The 18,127-nt window shown below is 41.3% G+C and overlaps 1 protein-coding gene across 1 annotated transcript in view; it reads right to left on the minus strand.

The window, feature by feature from the left end:
- Nucleotides 1–16,345, minus strand: part of SLC1A1 (solute carrier family 1 member 1) — a 132,006-nt gene extending 115,661 nt beyond the window's left edge. The window contains exons 1-2 of the mRNA XM_068235731.1: nt 16,260–16,345; nt 15,884–16,033 (exon numbers count right to left, since the gene is read on the minus strand). Coding sequence (XP_068091832.1) covers nt 15,884–15,974 — 91 coding nt within the window. The 5' untranslated portion in view covers nt 15,975–16,033; nt 16,260–16,345. The remainder of the gene's footprint in view (nt 1–15,883; nt 16,034–16,259) is intronic.
- Nucleotides 16,346–18,127: the final 1,782 nt, after the last annotated feature.

Here is an 18,127-nt window from a genome sequence, read left to right on the forward strand (position 1 = left end):
GCAAACATATACAAATAAGAAGTACATTTTTCCAGTACAGCCACTTACAGTAGGCAGTAGAAATCTGACAGAAGGTTTTGGACTAGTCCATGTCTTCATGGGGGATTTATTTATTTTCAAAAGCACTTAGTGAATGGCAGTTACTCTGTCCAACTACCAAAAAAACTGTGTAGTGAACAGGGAAGCTGGCCAGTATCATTGTTTAAAACCTTTTTAGGGAATATCTTTATAAAGAATAAAAGTCTTGCTGAGAATCCCCTATGTAGAGATGGACTAGTCCAAAACCTGTCACTTCTGTCTGATTTCTAACACCTACTGTAAGTGACAGAAACATAGGAGAAATGCAATTTATGACTCATTTTACTCTGGAAAAAACTTACTTCTTATTTATTTATGTTTGCACATATTTTAAATTTTACAATTTTTCGCTATAGTGCCCCTTTAACTTGTTTCCTTAACGAAAGGCGATTTTAGTTTTCTGCAAATTCTCTGCCTCAACCCCCCGTTTTGCTTTTGTGGGGAGTTGCAGGCTATGTATTGGTACTTTTTACACTATACTTTTACATTAATACACTGTACAAAGTTATGCAGTAATCTTTTCCTGCCTGAACTGTATTTACTATGCACAGACACCGATTACCATTAATGTATGGGGTTGCTAAAGTAATGTGGTTTACCTTTAACTATTGTATATGGTGCTCTGGGCAGATTTTCTGTTTCAATAATTTTTATTGACCAATTAAGCAACATATGTGAAAACAACGCAAGATGGTAAATTATTGTTACATAACTGTAAATGGGATCAAAGTATTATTTACCAGCAAGTATTTTCTGACAAATGATTTGGGAATGGAATGGAAAGCTTGCATATAACATGGAATTAAAGTATATCTGAATTTTACCATTCTTGAACCTTTATACAGAAAGCAGCCAACATTGTGTAGCTTTACAGACAGACACTTGAATAATCTGTAAATAAAATATATGCTAAACAATATACCAACCATCATTATAATGATATAGTCCTCATGGTGCGGCAGATAAAGATTGCAAAATTAGTTTAGTAGTGTACTGAGCATTAGTAAGGGCCAAATCACACCTGTGAGTGTGGACTATGGGCTAATTTTTAGTTCTATTTGCTTGAAGCAAAATATGGAAAAGGAGAGATGCTGCTGAAATGCGTAGTACATGAAAGGGAGGGACACATGGATGATAAACACAGAAGAGGAGGCTGCACATGGAATTTGAGGAGTGGTGTTACCCATGGATATGAAGCAAGAAGCTGACCTAGGGGTAGTAAAAGTATAAACCCATCCTTGTGCTCCCACAGCATGACACATGTATATGTGCAATCTTTCCACACAAAACCGGGGCTGGGTACTGACTCACTAATTGAAGGCATTCATCATGACCCCGGTACATCTGCCCAAGACAGCAATGGTCAGATGACTTTTGACCACACACACCAGTCCGTTCTAAATGGTAATGGGGAGATGCTAGGCAAAATCTGATGAGAAAATGGTTATATGCTGAAACATTTTTGTAAAAGGAAGTTGATTGACACCAGTTTGCTTGGGGAGAAATATTTTTGCAGTTGGCATGAAGCAGCTACAATAATTACAGTGTTACGTCTCTGGGTGCATTGCTGAATCCAAAGTAATAAAGTATCTACAGTTATCTATAGCCTAGGTTCTCAACGTGTGGTACGTGTACCCCAGGGGGTGCTTCTAATGGTTCCAGGGGGTACTTGGGCTTGATATACTTAAGTAAGAATAAGAAATTTAGAGTTTTAGAAAATTATAAATCTTATTTACGGTAAACAACCCCAAGTTAGTATTTTAGCTAATTAAAAGCAATAGTAAATGCTTGGAAATTGTTTAGAATCAATTATCATATATTATGATTAATTATATATTTGTCAAGGGGTACTTGTGATAATGTTTACTATGCTAGGGGGTACTTGGTGAGTAGAGGGTTTTAAAAGGGGTACATACCAATAAAATGTTGAGAAACACTGATCTATAGTAATGGTGTTTAGGAAGTTCAGACAATGTTAAGCTTGCTTTTATTATGCTTAAAGGGACACTTAAGTCAAACAAAAAAAATGAGTTTTACTCACCTAGGGCTTCCAATAGCCCCCTGCAGCTGTCCGGTGCCCTCGCCGTCTCCCTCCGATCCTCCCGGCCCCGCCAGCAGCCGCTTCCTATTTCGGTGACAGGAGCTGACAGGCTGGGGACCCAAGTGATTCTTCGCGTTCCCAGACACATTAGCACCCTCTATGCTGCTATATGGTATATGATATATGCTGTAGCAGCATAGATGGCGCTATTGTGGCCAGGAACGTGAAGAATCACTCGCGTCCCCTGCCTGTCAGCTCCTGTCACTAAAACAGGAAGTGGCTGCTGGCGGGGCCAGGAGGATCGGAGGGAGATGGCGAGGGCACCGGACAGCTGCAGCGGGCTATTGGAAGCCACAGGTGAGTAAAACTCATTTTTTTGTTTGACTTAAGTGTCCCTTTAAAGAGACACTGAAGCGAAAAAAAATATATGATATAATGAATTGGTTGTGTACTATGAATAATTACTAGAAGTTTAGCAGCAAAGAAAATATTCTCATTTTTATTTTCAGGTATATAGTGTGTTTTCTAACATTGCATCATTCTCTAATATGTGCAGATTACACAACACTCTGCACTCAAAATGATTCTTTCAGAGCAGTCTGTGAAGTAATGACCTCTCCTCTAGCAGATAAAAAGAAAACTGTTCACTTACAGTTGAGATAATAAAAGTCAGAAGACAGCCCTCTCCACGACTTTGAAAGTCGTAGAGATTAATGGCTTTTTTGCATAGAGATAACAACTGGAGTTTCTTAACTCTTCCTGTACTGGAAACAATTACACTGATGTATCTGATCTTAATGTTTTATTTCTTAGCTGTACTACACATACAAATCATAATATCATAATTTTTTTTTCGCTTCAGTGTCTCTTTAAGATCAAAGTTAGGGTCAGGTTAGGCTAATGGTGTGTACACACTCACACTGGGAGCAATCTGTGTCACCTGCCAGGAACAATATTGATCCTGCGGGTGATACTACAGGGCCCCAATGCTGTACAGATGCATCACTAGGCTACAGCCAAACAACAGGACAGCTGCTGGGGGCTTGGGGAAGCCCCGGGTAAGTGAAAATCTTTGTTTTTTTAAGATCTTCAGTTCCACTTTACATTCCCAGAACATTTTTTTGTAAAAAGATATATTTTCATTTTCTTCTGGGAGCCTGATCAGTGTGCTTCACTTAGCCACAGCAAGCTCTTCTGGCTGTCAGATTGCTGTTTATCTCTGACTGCAGACAGCATGGATGAATTTTAACAGAGAGCTTCTGTGTCCAAGATAAACTGTTTAGAAAATAGAGTTAGGATGAAAATTAACTCCCAGTTAATGCAGTTCACTATTAAGACTGATAAGCTGCAAAGTGTTTATAAATAACTACAGTATTTGTTCTTGCAAATATAAGGTAAATAATGTTTTTCTCCTTTAATATTCAGGCTCCTTCAGATAAGCGAGAAGCCAACTAACTACAGAGAGTGTTTAAAACTTTTTTCAACTGTTTATTTTTTTTTTTTATAAATTAAGCATCTGATTATGCATCTGATTCCTCTTCAATGTTCAGATCAACTGCACTTCATAGAGTCTTCCTTTAAAGGGAATTAAAACTGGCTGCCTCCATATTCTTAGCACTGCAGATTTGCTCTGAAGAAGCAGCCATGTTTGTTTTGGAACTTGCGGTTTGTGCTACTCTGTTGTAAGAGTGAACAGGTGAGGGCAGAAAAGCTATAACACCCTTAAAGAAGATAATTGCCTGGGAAAAATAAAGTATGTCATAAAAAGCCTATCCTGCTATATGACAACAAAGGGGCGTTGTCTCCTGCGCCTGAATGTTGCCAAGTATCATAAATAATGATAGAATATAATTCCTACTGGGGTTTACTAATTAACATTCAACCTTGGAGCTTACATTATTGTCAATACATTCCTCTCTGACAATGTATTGCACATGTAGCCCTGCATATAATCACAGTTATCTGAAGTAAAGATGATGTGCCTATAATAAGTGTTCTTCTTTTACAATCTTCTACATACTGCAATAGGATTTTAGGCAGACATTCATACTACATAGAGGAAGTAAGGCAGACAATCATTTTTCAGTCAGATTCTAAAGCTATGTGCACATGCTATTCTAATGTCGGCCTAGCTATATTTGGCCAGTTTCACCTCAGAATCCAGCATGCGTACATGTCCCCCTTGTGGGGTCCCCCAAGCTCTGGCACAATGGATATGTAAATGGCAGCGACACTCGAGAAAACTATTCCCCTCCTTACTCCACTCACTGGAAGCAGCTCCATTATGCACCGTGATGTATTCCCTCCTTATTATGCATTACTAGTCTATAGCAGAGAGAGATGTCTGTACAGCACTTGGCCCTGGACTGTCACTTGAGGGATTGAGTCCTGATCCCTTAGGACAAGAGCCATTATGAGTGTATATCCATCTGAAAGTGTTGTACAAACACGCTAGAGGGGTACTTGGCTGAGGCCGCTGGTTGGTGCCGTCTCTGCTGAGAATATAGAATATGTAAAGGTAGCCATACACTGGTCGATTTGCCATCAGATTCGACCAACAGATAGATCCCTCTCTGATCGAATCTGATCAGAGAGGGATCGTATGGCTACCTTTACTGCAAACAGATTGTGAACCGATTTCAGCCTGAAACCGTTCACAATCTGTGGCGGTGGTGCCGCCGCCGCTCCCCGCCCGCCCACATACATTACCTGCTCCGCTGGCGCGGCTGCCCCCGGTCACCACTGCTCCGTCTCCGCTCTGATCTGGTCTCCGGCATGCCGGACCCGGAGTGAAGCATGCCGGACCCAGAGACCAGAGCGGAGACGGAGCAGCGGTGACCGGGGGGCAGTCGTGCCGGCGGAGCAGGTAATGTATTGCAGCTCTATTGCGTCGGCCGTCGGGCACTCGAACGCCGCTAGCGACGTGCTCCCTACCTGCGGGCGATCGACGGTAATTTTCCGCACGGAGCGATCGACGGAATCGGATGAAAAAGATCGAAATTCAGCGTGTAGCGGGAACGATGTGACAGCAGATTTGATCCCAGTGATCGAATCTGCTGTCGATCGGCAGGGAATCGGCCTAGTGTATGGCCAGCTTAAGGTAGCCCAGATGTGTCGGCCAGAGACCTGGAGAGCCGGATCATCTGGTCATGCGCATTGTTCTCCTCCTTTTCATTCCCGCTCAAAGCTCTCTCCTTTCCCATCATAACAACAGAACGCATGTCTAACTCATAGGCTAGCAACACATCTGTACAGCACTCGGCCCCAAACTGTCACCCGAGGGAATGAGTCTCAATGTTTGCAGGCGACAGTAATTGTGAATGCACCTCAAGGTGTTTAGCCAGATCAGAGGCCTATTTCCACTGGGTGCTGTGTTAGTCGCTGAATCGGACATAGCACCCATGCCGCTGCAAAGCTGCAGCCAAATCGCTATAGCAGTGCAACTATAGGCATTCAGATGCCGGCTGCAGAAAACTGCAGCACGCTGTCCAGAATCGCACTGGCATGTGTTTTGGACAACCAGCGAATTGTCTGAATAGGCAACGGCTCTCTAACCAGGTCAAACACAGGAAAACACTGCATATTCAGACTTAGTGGAAACTGGCCCTAATGCTAGGTACTCACCATACAATTTTCTGTTATATTTACCTGCCAGATACATTTTTCCAACATGTTTGAAAAAATCTATCTGGCAGGTAAATCTAACAGAAAATAGTATAGTGTGTACTTAGCATGGCATCACTGGGTAGGAGTTGTTGGGGAGGCGCCCAATCTGTGCAAGTGTGATTAAAACTTTTCTCCTCTATATAGATAAAAAGAGGTATCTTACCTCTAATGAAAACTCACAGAGATGGAAAAAAAGGGAGTCTTTATTTTAAAAATGGTTATGCTGTAGACTATGCGTTTCACGGGACTCCGCTCGCTTCCTCAGGTCAATGCAAACAGATAACCTTTCTATGAGCCATGTGATTCGCGGGCGCCTTTAAGCCACATGGCTCATACAAAGGTTATCTGTTTGCATTGATCTGAAGAAGCAGGCTGAGTCCCGTGAAATGCATTGTCTACAGCCTAACCGTTTTTATAATAAAGACTCCCATTTTTTCCATCTCTGTGAGTTTCTGAGTGTCATTATATTGTACCTAATGATATTGCACCATCAGGCTCCCGGTCTCCCCTTCATTACAGGCAAAAGGGGCCCTACTTTCCATGTGAAGGGACAACCCCGCACCTGTACCACCACTCTAGCATGGCATCAATTCATCAAAGGCTGCTAGGTACACACCATACAATTTTCTGTTAGATTTACCTGACAGATAGAATTTTTCCATCTGGCAGGTAAATGTAACAGAAAATCTAACAGAAAATTGCATGGTGTGTACCTAGCTGCCAGATGCTGGGTACTGTACTTACGAGGAAAAAAGACACTAAAAGAGTAGAAGTCAGAAAATTAAGTGAAGTTTTCTTAGCAGGTGACATGTGCTATCTTTGTTAGGGTGATACATAAAGTCTATTAATGTTTTCTATGTATACATAAAATTAGCACAATTTTTCTTTTGGCCAGTTTGTAAGACCATTTTCTCTGAATTTTACAGGGGGGCGTACTGTCCTGGCAAGAGGAACAAACCGGAGCCCATTGTGCATGCACATGAATTATTTATTGCCCAGATTCAAGGCTTGTGGTGGATTCTGGGAAGTGGTTTGGTGAGCTACAGCATGCCCGTGCTTCCACATATAAAATGGTCAGGAGCAGTTTCCCACTGGTCAGAAAATCTATGTGTTCCTATACTGTGTATGCACACCTATATGTACTGTCAACAAGGCAACTTAAAGGCTTATACAATCTATGTTCTTAAACCATGTATAAGTAATCAAGCAGTATTTGTGATCAAGTTAATAAAATGACTGCTGGTTAGAGGTATCTCCAAGTCTGGCTCCTAAATCCATACCTCTGCATTAATCACAGGTTGGACCAGCAAACTAACAGTGAAGAGAAACAGGAGATGTGCATATTACTAGCCTAATCTAGGTTTTTACCAGGCGGAATACTCCTTAAAGAGGAACTCCAGTGAAAATAATGTAATAAAAAAAGTGCTTCATTTTTACAATAATTATGTATACATGATTTAGTCAGTGTTTGCTCATTGTAAAATCTTTCCTCTCCCAGATTCACATTCTGACATGTATTACATGGTGACATTGTTACTGTGGGCAGATTATGTAGCTGTTTCTAGCTGTTCTGGCTTTAACAGACAGCTATAAACAGCCATTTCCTGTCTGTGAACATTGTTACATTGTGGCAGTTTGCCCAGAGTACCGTAAGGTACCAGAGCCTCTTGTGGGAGTGGTTTCAGCACAAAATCAGTCATACAGCGCCCCCTGATGGTCTGTTTGTGAAAATCATTCTATTTCTCATGTAAAAGTGGGTATCAGCTACTGATTGGGATAAAGTTCAATTCTTGGTCGGAGTTTCTCTTTAAATATATAAAGCAGATTGTTTGTGTAAAGGAATGATGGAGACAAAAATCATATGTCTCTGTCTGAAGAAATGCACAACCTACCAAACGGTATTTGTTTAGCTAGGAGGCGATCCTAATTGAATATGGCCTATATTTTGAAGAATGTACAGGACTACTCAATAGCAAGTATTCCAAATGGGACATAAGAGCACTTATACGCTATTTTAATTACCTAGATCATGCCATGCCATGCCATGACATGCCAAAGTAAATATCAACTGGAGCCATTCTTGGTTTCTATGTAATGAACTACATGATTTCTTGCAATTTTCTTGATTTGGAACCATTTGCCAAGATTACTTTACCAGCAGCCCAAGTGCAGAAAGTGTTTTTCTAACATGCTGCATTCTGTTTTAAAAGGGTGCTGCCTCCAGGGGCATTTATTTGCCACTACACTGCTTGTTGGAGAGATGTTTAATGCAGTCTGCTTGTGGAAGACATGTTTATCTAATTCCTAGCACTCTTCGTCATAGTACATCATAACTGGCCTGCTTGGGGGGGAAATGACCAGAGAGCAAAAGATCTGTTGGTCATGGAAGCAGTTACACACATTTTCAAAATCAAACTGAACTACATGACTACCAACAGCATATTAATACCAGCATGCTATGATGACACTAAGAATCACATGCTATGACTGTGCTGGATTGTTGTGGGATGTGGGATGTGGCTGTTAGACAAGCTGACATATGACTACTGATCACTTAAAGAGGACCTTTAACCCAGGAATGAACTTCACCAAATCAGTAGCTGATACCTCCTTTCCCACTAGAAAGCTTTACCTTTTCTTGAATAGTTACTTAGGGACATCTGTATAGCCGATATTGTGGTGAAACCCCTCCCAAAGTGTGATGTCATGACCATGGTCCTGACAGTTTGCTGTCTGTGAAACCTAGTTGCATTGTGGGAAATAACGGCTTTATCCAACTGCCAAGCAAGCAGTTTCTCCATCTGTGCATAGAACTTTCACAAACGAACATTCCGCAAAGATCACCTGGCAGAACTAAAGATATCACCACCAGTGATACTTTTCATAATGTAAATCAGAGAGAGGAAAGATCTGACAATGGGCAAGCACTGACTAAATCATTTATATATGAATATTGTAAAAAAAATAAGCAATTTTATTAATTATGTTATTTTTACTACAGTTCCTCTTTAAATGACTGTACAGTTGGGAAATACATGTGCATAACAATGGCACTGATGCACCATATTTCTATAATTTCAGCCAATAGCAAATCAGTAACTTAAAATAAGAGGCCCTTAGTTAATGTTTGATATTACTTTTTTCATCTTAATTATGGTACCTTTTGACATACTAGGAAAGTACTGCACAGATAAGGCAAGAGCATGATAAGGAGATAATTCCTTAGACAAGCTTAGTGCATCAAGGCCAATGTTCTTACAGGAGAAGTGGATAAATGCCTCTTTGGTCCTTTGCTTTATGTTCCTTCTCCCATGAGGGATATATAGCCTAATAACATTTTTGTGTTGTATCTACAGTAGCACTTTTTAGTTTAAAACTGTAATGGGCAAAAATTGAGAAATGATGTATTTTTTACAGTAAAATGAAAGAAAATAAAATGATTCTCTGGAAAAAGTCCGTAGGTAAGGATAAAGGTATTGCTGATTAAATAGGGACATAGCTAAAACAGCAATACTGTTCTAGTCCATAGGGGGAAAACAAGGTCTAGATGTGAAGATGTGAAGTGATTAGAGCAGACCTGAACTCAGGACTTCCTCTCTGCTCTAAAAGATCAGCAACAGCATAATATCCTTTAAAAAAAAAATTCTTTGTTACAGCTGATACAAATAGTGCAATAAATCTGCAGTGTGTCTACTTCCTGCAATCATGGAAGTAGACATATTGTTAACATCCTGTGTTTTCAAATTAGCTGCTCTGCCTTGGCAGAGGAGATTCCGGAGCTGACACAGCTGAAGAGATCAAAATACAGTGGTAATTAGTCACAGATGAGGGGGAATTAGGATAAACTCTCTAAATACATTCAGGATGCATGTCTCTATGTTTTTGCTCTGTCCTGTGCTAGAGTTCAGGTCTACTTTAAAAGTAAAAGTTTCTAAATCGATAAAAGCATACATTTTTCACTCACATGGCATAACTTTTCCGATCTCTCTTGGACATTCATCCATCCATTTAATATTTTACTTTCTGAAGTATATGTTGCTGGACTCATAAATAATTTAATGACTCATAAATCTGGAGCTAGGACTGATTCTTGTATTGCTATTCTTGATTAAAAAGATCATTTTCCACATACAGCAAAAAGCTGCATATTACTGCTATAATGCTATAGAAATTTAAGTTAGAATAGTTCTATACTGAGATTATCATAGTTACAGCCAGGGCTCATTCATACTATAGAAACTAGTGTTGGAGAATTTGGCATATTCTAATTCATAACCTTGTTCCGAATTCTGTCGATCAGAAGTTGAATGTTTTTACATACGCACCGCAGCACGGGGTGTTAACTTGTCGCTGCGTCTGTGCGCTGTCACTGACAGAACAAACACCACAAAAAAGCCTAGAAAAATGTACATATTTTTTGTGTGTTTACATTTTCTTTTCAGGAGTCTAGGTCTAGACTCGTCCCATTCTTCTTCTCATTTTCCAGCTTTCTGCAGTGGAAATGTTTTCTGTTGTGGTTGTATATTATATATTACTTTTATTAATTTAGGTGTTGTTATACACAGTCCCTGTATTTTGCTACCAGGATATTTGCTCCACTCCATGTATTAAGTCTCTCTTAATGAGCTGATGGAATCAAATGCTAACTGATAATGAGGAAGGTGTTTTATATCTGGAAGTTGTTTTTTTAAATTCAGATATGATTGAGGCTGGTCTAAAATGTGTAAACTGTTAAGTGTCTTTTGTACGCCTCAAATGAGAAAAAGCATTTTGATTTCCTCCTAGGTGCAAATTTCTTCTTTTTTTACAGTATATACAGGAAGGCTTGTGGTGTGGGAGTTCACCAGGTCAACATGGTCTCCTGTGAGCGGACATGTGACTGGATGGGTAGAGCTGACTTCTCTGTCCACTCTCTGCCAGGAGACAGAAAGCTCAGCCAAGGTCTCCCAACACTGTTACAGAGAGGCATACATTATTATTAGATGTTATAAACCAAGGGTCCCCAAACGTTTTAGGTCGAGGGCCGGGCCAACATACTTAGGACTGCTGGGGGGCCGGAGTATACATAGAAGTCTTTGCGGGCCAAACAGTGATGCATACTAAGGTGACAGTTCTTCAGTCCAATTGGACAACAGTGTCATCTTATGTGGAATTTGATTGGAAACCAGCAAATTACTGCTTTCTGGCTTCATTCTACATGCAGACCACCAATATTTAAAAATGTAGTTGACCGCATGTATAATCCATTTTGTGTGTGGGGGGCCGGTGAAAAAGCCTCAGGGGGCCGCATTCGGCCCACGGGCCTTAGTTTGAGGACCATTGTTATAAACAATTAACATGTGCCTAATATCAAACATTTATCACCTTGCCCCCTTACATCACATGTAATCCAATATCAACTGCACTGCCAAGCTTTGTACCATTTGGTTATGTACAAAACTATTATGGCCTCACTATAGCACTGCTTGTGCTCCAAGCCATACTCCCCCTGCAATCTGTGAAAAGAACAGCCTTTTCCAATTAGTGTTTACCATAATTGACAAAATGGTTAAACAATGTAATAGAGGACAGGGGAAATCATTTTTAATAGAATTTTGTTAAGCTATGTACACACACTGGAATACACTCAGCCAAGGTTGCCTTTAAGGACCACCTCGGTTAAGAATCTAGAATGTGTACAAACCCCCCCCCCCCCCCCCCCCCGATCCGATGTCGCCTAAGGATCCAACTTGCCAGATCTTTAGTGGCTTTTGACACCCAACCGACCACCGTTAGCACTTCGTTGCGCACCGTGTGTCGTCCCACTACTCTTCTCTATAGCAACAGATGTGTTGCTAGCCTCTAGGTTACAGAACTCCACCCCAAAATGTCACCAAAGGTATTGAGTCTTGATCCATGCAGGTGGCAGCCCTTGTACGTTTTTATGGGGCTTTTTTTTATGTTTTTATTGAATACAGTGTCAGCAGTGTATACCAGCCATAAATAGACTATTTCAACAATGGTTTATGCTAAATCTAGAGGTAAAGAAGAGCAAGCAGAAAAAGATTTTCTAATTAGCTTGATTTTTTTCCTACAAGATTATGGCTAGTGGTGTCTGCAGGTTGTCAACAGACATGAATGATGAGAAACCCCTGGGCTGAGTCACTGTTACCTTGTTAGCTGTTTATGACAAAATCCAGTAAATAAAAGTGATGTGATGTATTGAAGCAATGCTTGCCACAACCCAGTAGAGATCCAGTAACAAGTGCTTCTGAATGCTCATTATTTACATTGCTCCATTTTCACAACAAAACACAAACACACCCATGTCTGTATGTGCACCACGTCCTTAAATCACATTACTCAGGCAACATCATCACTATGCAGATGATTCACCAGAAGGGATGCATTAAACACCCCACCATGCTAAATAAAAAAACAGGAACTTCTGCACATATGGTTGGATGTTTGAAGTGAATGGTGAAATTTCATGATTCTGTAATCCACATAGCAATAAACCAGATTCACAGCAGTCTGCCTAATTAAGCTATATTACAGCATTTTATACATAGGCACATTATTAAAAACTGGCAATTTGGTATTAATCACTGGCCTACCTCCTTTAACTGTGACTCGTTTAAAAGCAAAGACAAGTGGTTTGGGATGAAAATGATGCACTGTGTATGTTTAAAGGATACCCGAACTGAAATGTGACATAATGAGATAGACATGTGTATGTACAGTGCCTAGCACACAAATAACTATGCTGTGTTCCTTTTTTTCTTTCTCTGCCTGAAAGAGTTAAATATCAGGTATGTAAGTGGCTGACTCAGTCCTGACTCAGACAGGAAGTGACTACAGTGTGCCCCTCACGGATATCAGTGAGGGTCACACTGTAGTCACTTCCTGTCTGAGTCAGGACTGAGTCAGCCACTTTCATACCTTATATTTAACTCTTTCAGGCAGAGAAAGAAAAAAAGGAACACAGCATAGTTATTTGTGTGCTAGGCACTGTACATACACATGTCTATCTCATTATGTCACATTTCAGTTCGGGTATCCTTTAAAAAGTGTAGATACACATGTTAAAGCAAATACTAAATCTGCCCACAGACTTCAGATTATTGTCACATGATCCAAGCAATAATTAGATCATGTCTGAGTAAATAATCAATTAAATAGGTTATGCTAACTATTGCAGACATAAATGATGACTTGGCTTGGTTTTACACCCTCTCCCTACAGTGTAATCACCAGAGGGTTCTGATAAGGTGTACGCTAAAAAGTGTATCCAGTAATTTGGGCACCTGGTGAAGCCACTGGTAGAATATTGGTAATAACAATACTAGAGTATTGTTAATTTTACTATCACTTTACTTAAGTTTCCTCTCACGCTAACCTTACTTCTACTACTCCTTATACTACCCTACCACTACCTACACTTAACACTAGCTCCCTTTACCTACTCCTAATGCTCACCTACCGAATACCTACTCCAACACTACCCCCTCCCCAACCTAGCACTAATGCCTATGAGCAATAAATTACTTAACCCTGCCACCACCATTTCTTGCTCCGACACTATCTGTGCCACCCCGCCGTCACTATTTGTTATCTTCCAGCGCCTACTGGGGTTGGCTACATCCTGTGCCTCCAGCACCCAAAATATATTCTAGGCACCACTATATATACAATTAACATTGTGGTCTACGCGTAGCCCAAAGACCAGGTGCACGGACATGCCCAAATTACCCCATTTGTCTGATAAGCGCTTAAACAAGGATGTTCAGCCAATATGTGCATGAATGTTTATAGCATGATCATTCAGGATAATTATGTTTTCCAGGTCAGACGGTACAACCATCAGCTCATGTTTACGGGCACTTTTTGGGGTGCAACCTTACTTCCGTCTTGACACTTTTAGTTTGCATAATTTTCCACAACTGTTTCTCAAATTAATTCCTCAGAGATAACTAACAAGTCAGTGGTGTAGCTAAGGAGCTGTGGGCCCTGGTGCAAGTTTTACATTGGGGGCCCCTAAGCACTCTATACATAACAATTGATAAGGCGCACCAAAATTTGCAATTGGTAACTACAGTGTCAGAGATGCAAGAAGGGGATGGGGAGCAGTTTGTTAATGATTGTCACTATTCAGAGTATTTATAGAAGTGATTATTATGAGCACAGGACCAATAGAGAGCTAATACTGCAGCTGATGGAGGGCCCCTCAAAGCCCCTCTGGCCCAAGGGCCCCGATGCGGTTGCAACCTCTGCCCCTTCTATTGCTATGCCCCTGTAACAAGTCATGATTAGGGACCTTCAGTTAAGAAAACAGGTAAAAAGATTTTAGCTGTCTTAATTAATTTTTTTTAAGCAGGCAAATACCGCACTAGTTGTTTTTTGCTTCATGTTTCTCAATTCTGTCCTCCTGTACCCCCAGCAAGCCATGTTTGGAGAACGTCACTGTTTACAGTGGAGTAATCCTGAACACATGATCTGCAGGAATCACAGGTCTAGTTTATGAAGTTACTCCAGAGATACAGAACACTAGAGGGAATATGTGCTTTTATTGCCCGATCTGGTAGCTTTTACCTCCGTTACAGACCACAGTGAGGGCTGCTATTGTATGAGTGAATGAGGCTTGTGTTATCACTGTCAGCTGCACACACCTGTACAGAAAACTTTGTTTTAGTGAATAATGTCTATCCAGGATTTTTGTAAAAAGTTATTGCAGTGCAAGTGTGTGAATCCAGGAGCTGCACAACTAATTCACCAACCTTTCAGTATATCTCATTATTCTATCTATGGTATGGATCAGGAGACAATTTTATATACAAATCCAACACTAGAAAAGATTTTTGAATCAGACCCACATTAAAACTAAAAAGTAGGGATTTTTTTTAAATTTAAGCTAGAACTTTCTATATTAGTGTTGTATGCATCAGTGACTGCTAAGAGTACATACCAAGTAAAACTTCCAAAATGATTTAAACTGCTATCTATTCATGCAAAAAATGAAACAATGTACGTGTATGTATGTCAATAAGGATCTTCAGTACTTGTCAGACTTCCCTGCAGCAGGATAACTACCAGTACTTGGGTATCCTTCACCATTACAAAAAAAAAAAAAATTACGCCCATAAATCACGACGCAATCATTAATTCCATAAGAACTATGTATTTAGTTGTCTATAAAGTGATTTAAAAGGAGCCCAAGGTGTGAGACCTATAGAAGCTGCCATATTTATTTCTTTTTAAACAATACCAGTTGCCTGGCAGTCCTGATGATCTTTCTGGTCAGTGGGGTCTCACACACCTGAAACAAGCATGCAGCTAATATTGTCAGATTTGTCATAGAAATCTGATGTGCATGCTTGTTCAGGGTCTATGGCTTAACATATTAGAGGCAGAGGCTCAGCAGGACAGCCAGGCAATGTGCATCATTTAAAAGGAAATAACATGTAAGCCTCCACATCCTTCTCACCTTGGGTTCAGTAGAAATGATATAATGAAAGAAGGGTGTTAACAAATCATTACTGCCATATGTAAATTTGATTCACTAGACCTGAGAGCTGACTGTACAAAACACAAGTCCAGTTGAACATGGTAACTGACATTCATATTAAACAATTTCCACTTTTCAAAAATTGTATGACTGTACACCTGCTAGAATCCATGTACTCAATGTACAAATAATGATAAGTAGGCACTATTAATCTGCAGATCTGTTTCCACACACAATACAGTTCAACACGTTTTCAGCTATAGATGAGGCAAATACCACAGATCCTGTTAGCAAAGGCATGCACTGTGCATTAATTGGAATTGTGGGATGCTCTTCCATCCTGTATCTGTTACCAAGACACCAGCATCTGCACATTAAAAATACATAAAAATGACTACTAAAATTCATACTCCCTCCTTCCCCTACCCTGGGGTCGGTGTTGCTCTTGATATAAGCTATTTTATGGCTTGCAGCAAGATACGCTGACCAGGACTACAAACACAATATTAGCCGTAGCTGACTCTAGTAATGATACGCCTGATGACACCGTATTTCATGTGCAGACATGCATAATTATCAATATACCTGGATGCATGACATAGCTACAGACTGACCTAAAACCACGGCCACCACAGTGACGATGAGCAGCCAGTTGTTCTTGAGAATCCGCTTGCAGTCGCAGCCTTTCTTCATCTTCTTCCCCATGTTGTAGCCAGAGCGCCCGTCTCGGGGGATCTATGCAGGACGGATGGACGGATGGTGATCTAGATGGAGACAATGCAGAGAGGTGTGAGAACGTGTCACACTGCAGACATCTGCTGCTCCAGCGTGCAGGCGACCACTACACAATCCCCAGATATGAGTGTGCTTCTCTGCAGCAGCCTGTCTGCCAGTGTGCCTGCTCTCTGTCTGTCGTCTATAGTGCAGTTTTGCAGATTATTTACTCACCAGCCCCCCACTAGTGATACAGAGTATGTATTGTATGCGTACCTATCTGCATACACCGTCTTGGGTCTACTGCTGATGGCTGGCTTGCTGAATGGCACATGAACCTGCTAGACTGTCACCGTCTCTCCTCCCACTCCTCCCTATCTTCTCTCTGCCCTACCCATCGCTGTCAGGATAAGTGGGTACTACTGAGCCTAGTTCCGCCTCACTATTTTACACAAGAAGAGTGATTCAGTAAGATCTTTCCACATCAGGTCTTTTCAGGCACTCTTATCAACCCTGCTGTCTCTTGGAGATGTAAACCTCTCATTAACAATGGTCTGACCTTTTGTGGACTGAAATAGACTGACTTAGCACAAAAAAAGTTTGTTTAAAAGATCTTGCTGGTAACTTTATACCAAATAAATACATACTGATAAGGGTTTTTTTTTTTACATTTTAAACTGGACTGCTTAGTTTTTGCAGGTATTAGTTTGGTGAATAGCATAGCTCCCAACTGTCCCTCTTTCGGAGGGACAGTCCCTCTTTGGGAGCCCTGTCCCTCTGTCCCTCTTTCCTCCTCATTTGCATGGACAGATCCTGGAGGGGGGGGGGGGGGGGGGAGGGGGTCGAAGGCAGGTGGGTTTCTTGCCCGCAGTTTGTTGAATTCTTAAAAAGGCAGCAAAATGAATGGCAGTTTAGGCGCCAAAACCTGACCTTTAGGCGCCAAAACCTGACCTTGCCCCAGGCGCAACTTGGTCTAGATCCGTCCCTGCTCATTTGTCCCTCTTTCAGGACTTTGTCACTCTTGCTATGTAAATATATATATTTCTCTACTAAAAAATGTGTTTGATTGACTCTAAATTTTATCCCCATCCTTTAAATTGCTGTATTACTAATTTTAAAATGTTAATATGAAGGAAAATGAACCAAGATAGAAAGGACCAGTGTGGTTTGAATTATAAAACAACATATTTTTCCTATGAAATCTTTATGGTATGCGTGACTAGGGGTGTGACGGGGCGTGATCAGGGGTGTGGCAGGGGCATGGCTTAAGTGTCCCTCTTTCTCATCTCAAAAAGTTGGGAGGTATAGAAAAAGAATAATTATTATTTAGTATCTATATAGCGCTGACATCTTCTGCAGCGCTGTACAGAGTATATTGTCACTTATCTGTCCTTCAGAGGGGCTGTCTAATTCCTACCATATTGATATGTATGTATGTATTTGTGTAGTCAAAGGTGTTTCAAACCACTGGCACTACATGTGGTTACCTGAGAGCAGAGCTGTCTAGGAAGGTGCAGGTGGAGGAGTGTGTCTGATGAGAAGAAACGAGCATCCAAAACTTGTAGATTTTTGTTCCCCTGTGGTATAGTTTAACCCTCTGGGGACCAGCTGCCTAACCCCCCTTAAGGCCATTTTACATGCATGGGGGGGTGCATTTGGGGGGGTCAGGCAGCCGGATCCACACTATAGATAGCTAGGCATGGTTTCCCCTGGTACTCACCTCTCAGGTTCCAGCGATGAGCAGCTCTAGCCCCCTTCGCTCTGGCCAGAATCCCCGCTCGCATTGCCGCTAAGTTTCGGGTCGTGGTTTGATGACATCATCAAGCCGGGACCTGACACTTAAGGCAGAGCGAGCGGGGATGCCGGCCAGAGCAGAGGGGAGCAGCGGTCATCGGGGGAACATCAGGAAGGTGAGTCTCTGTCTTCTTCTTCCCCTCTGACAGCCGCTGTCAATAGTGATCACTACGATCAGCCAGCGATCGTAGTGATCACATGATCAGGAGCCAAGCGCGAAGGCTTTTGATCACTGAGGGGGATGTCAGCTGTGATATGACAGCTTAATCTCCCCTTTCCGGTGCGCATGATGGCATCGGGAGTGGAAGCAGCAGGCGGCGTAAATCCTATGCCGCATCAGAGTTGGACAG

Source organism: Hyperolius riggenbachi, chromosome 1 (assembly GCF_040937935.1).
Source record: "Hyperolius riggenbachi isolate aHypRig1 chromosome 1, aHypRig1.pri, whole genome shotgun sequence".
NCBI lineage: Eukaryota > Metazoa > Chordata > Amphibia > Anura > Hyperoliidae > Hyperolius > Hyperolius riggenbachi.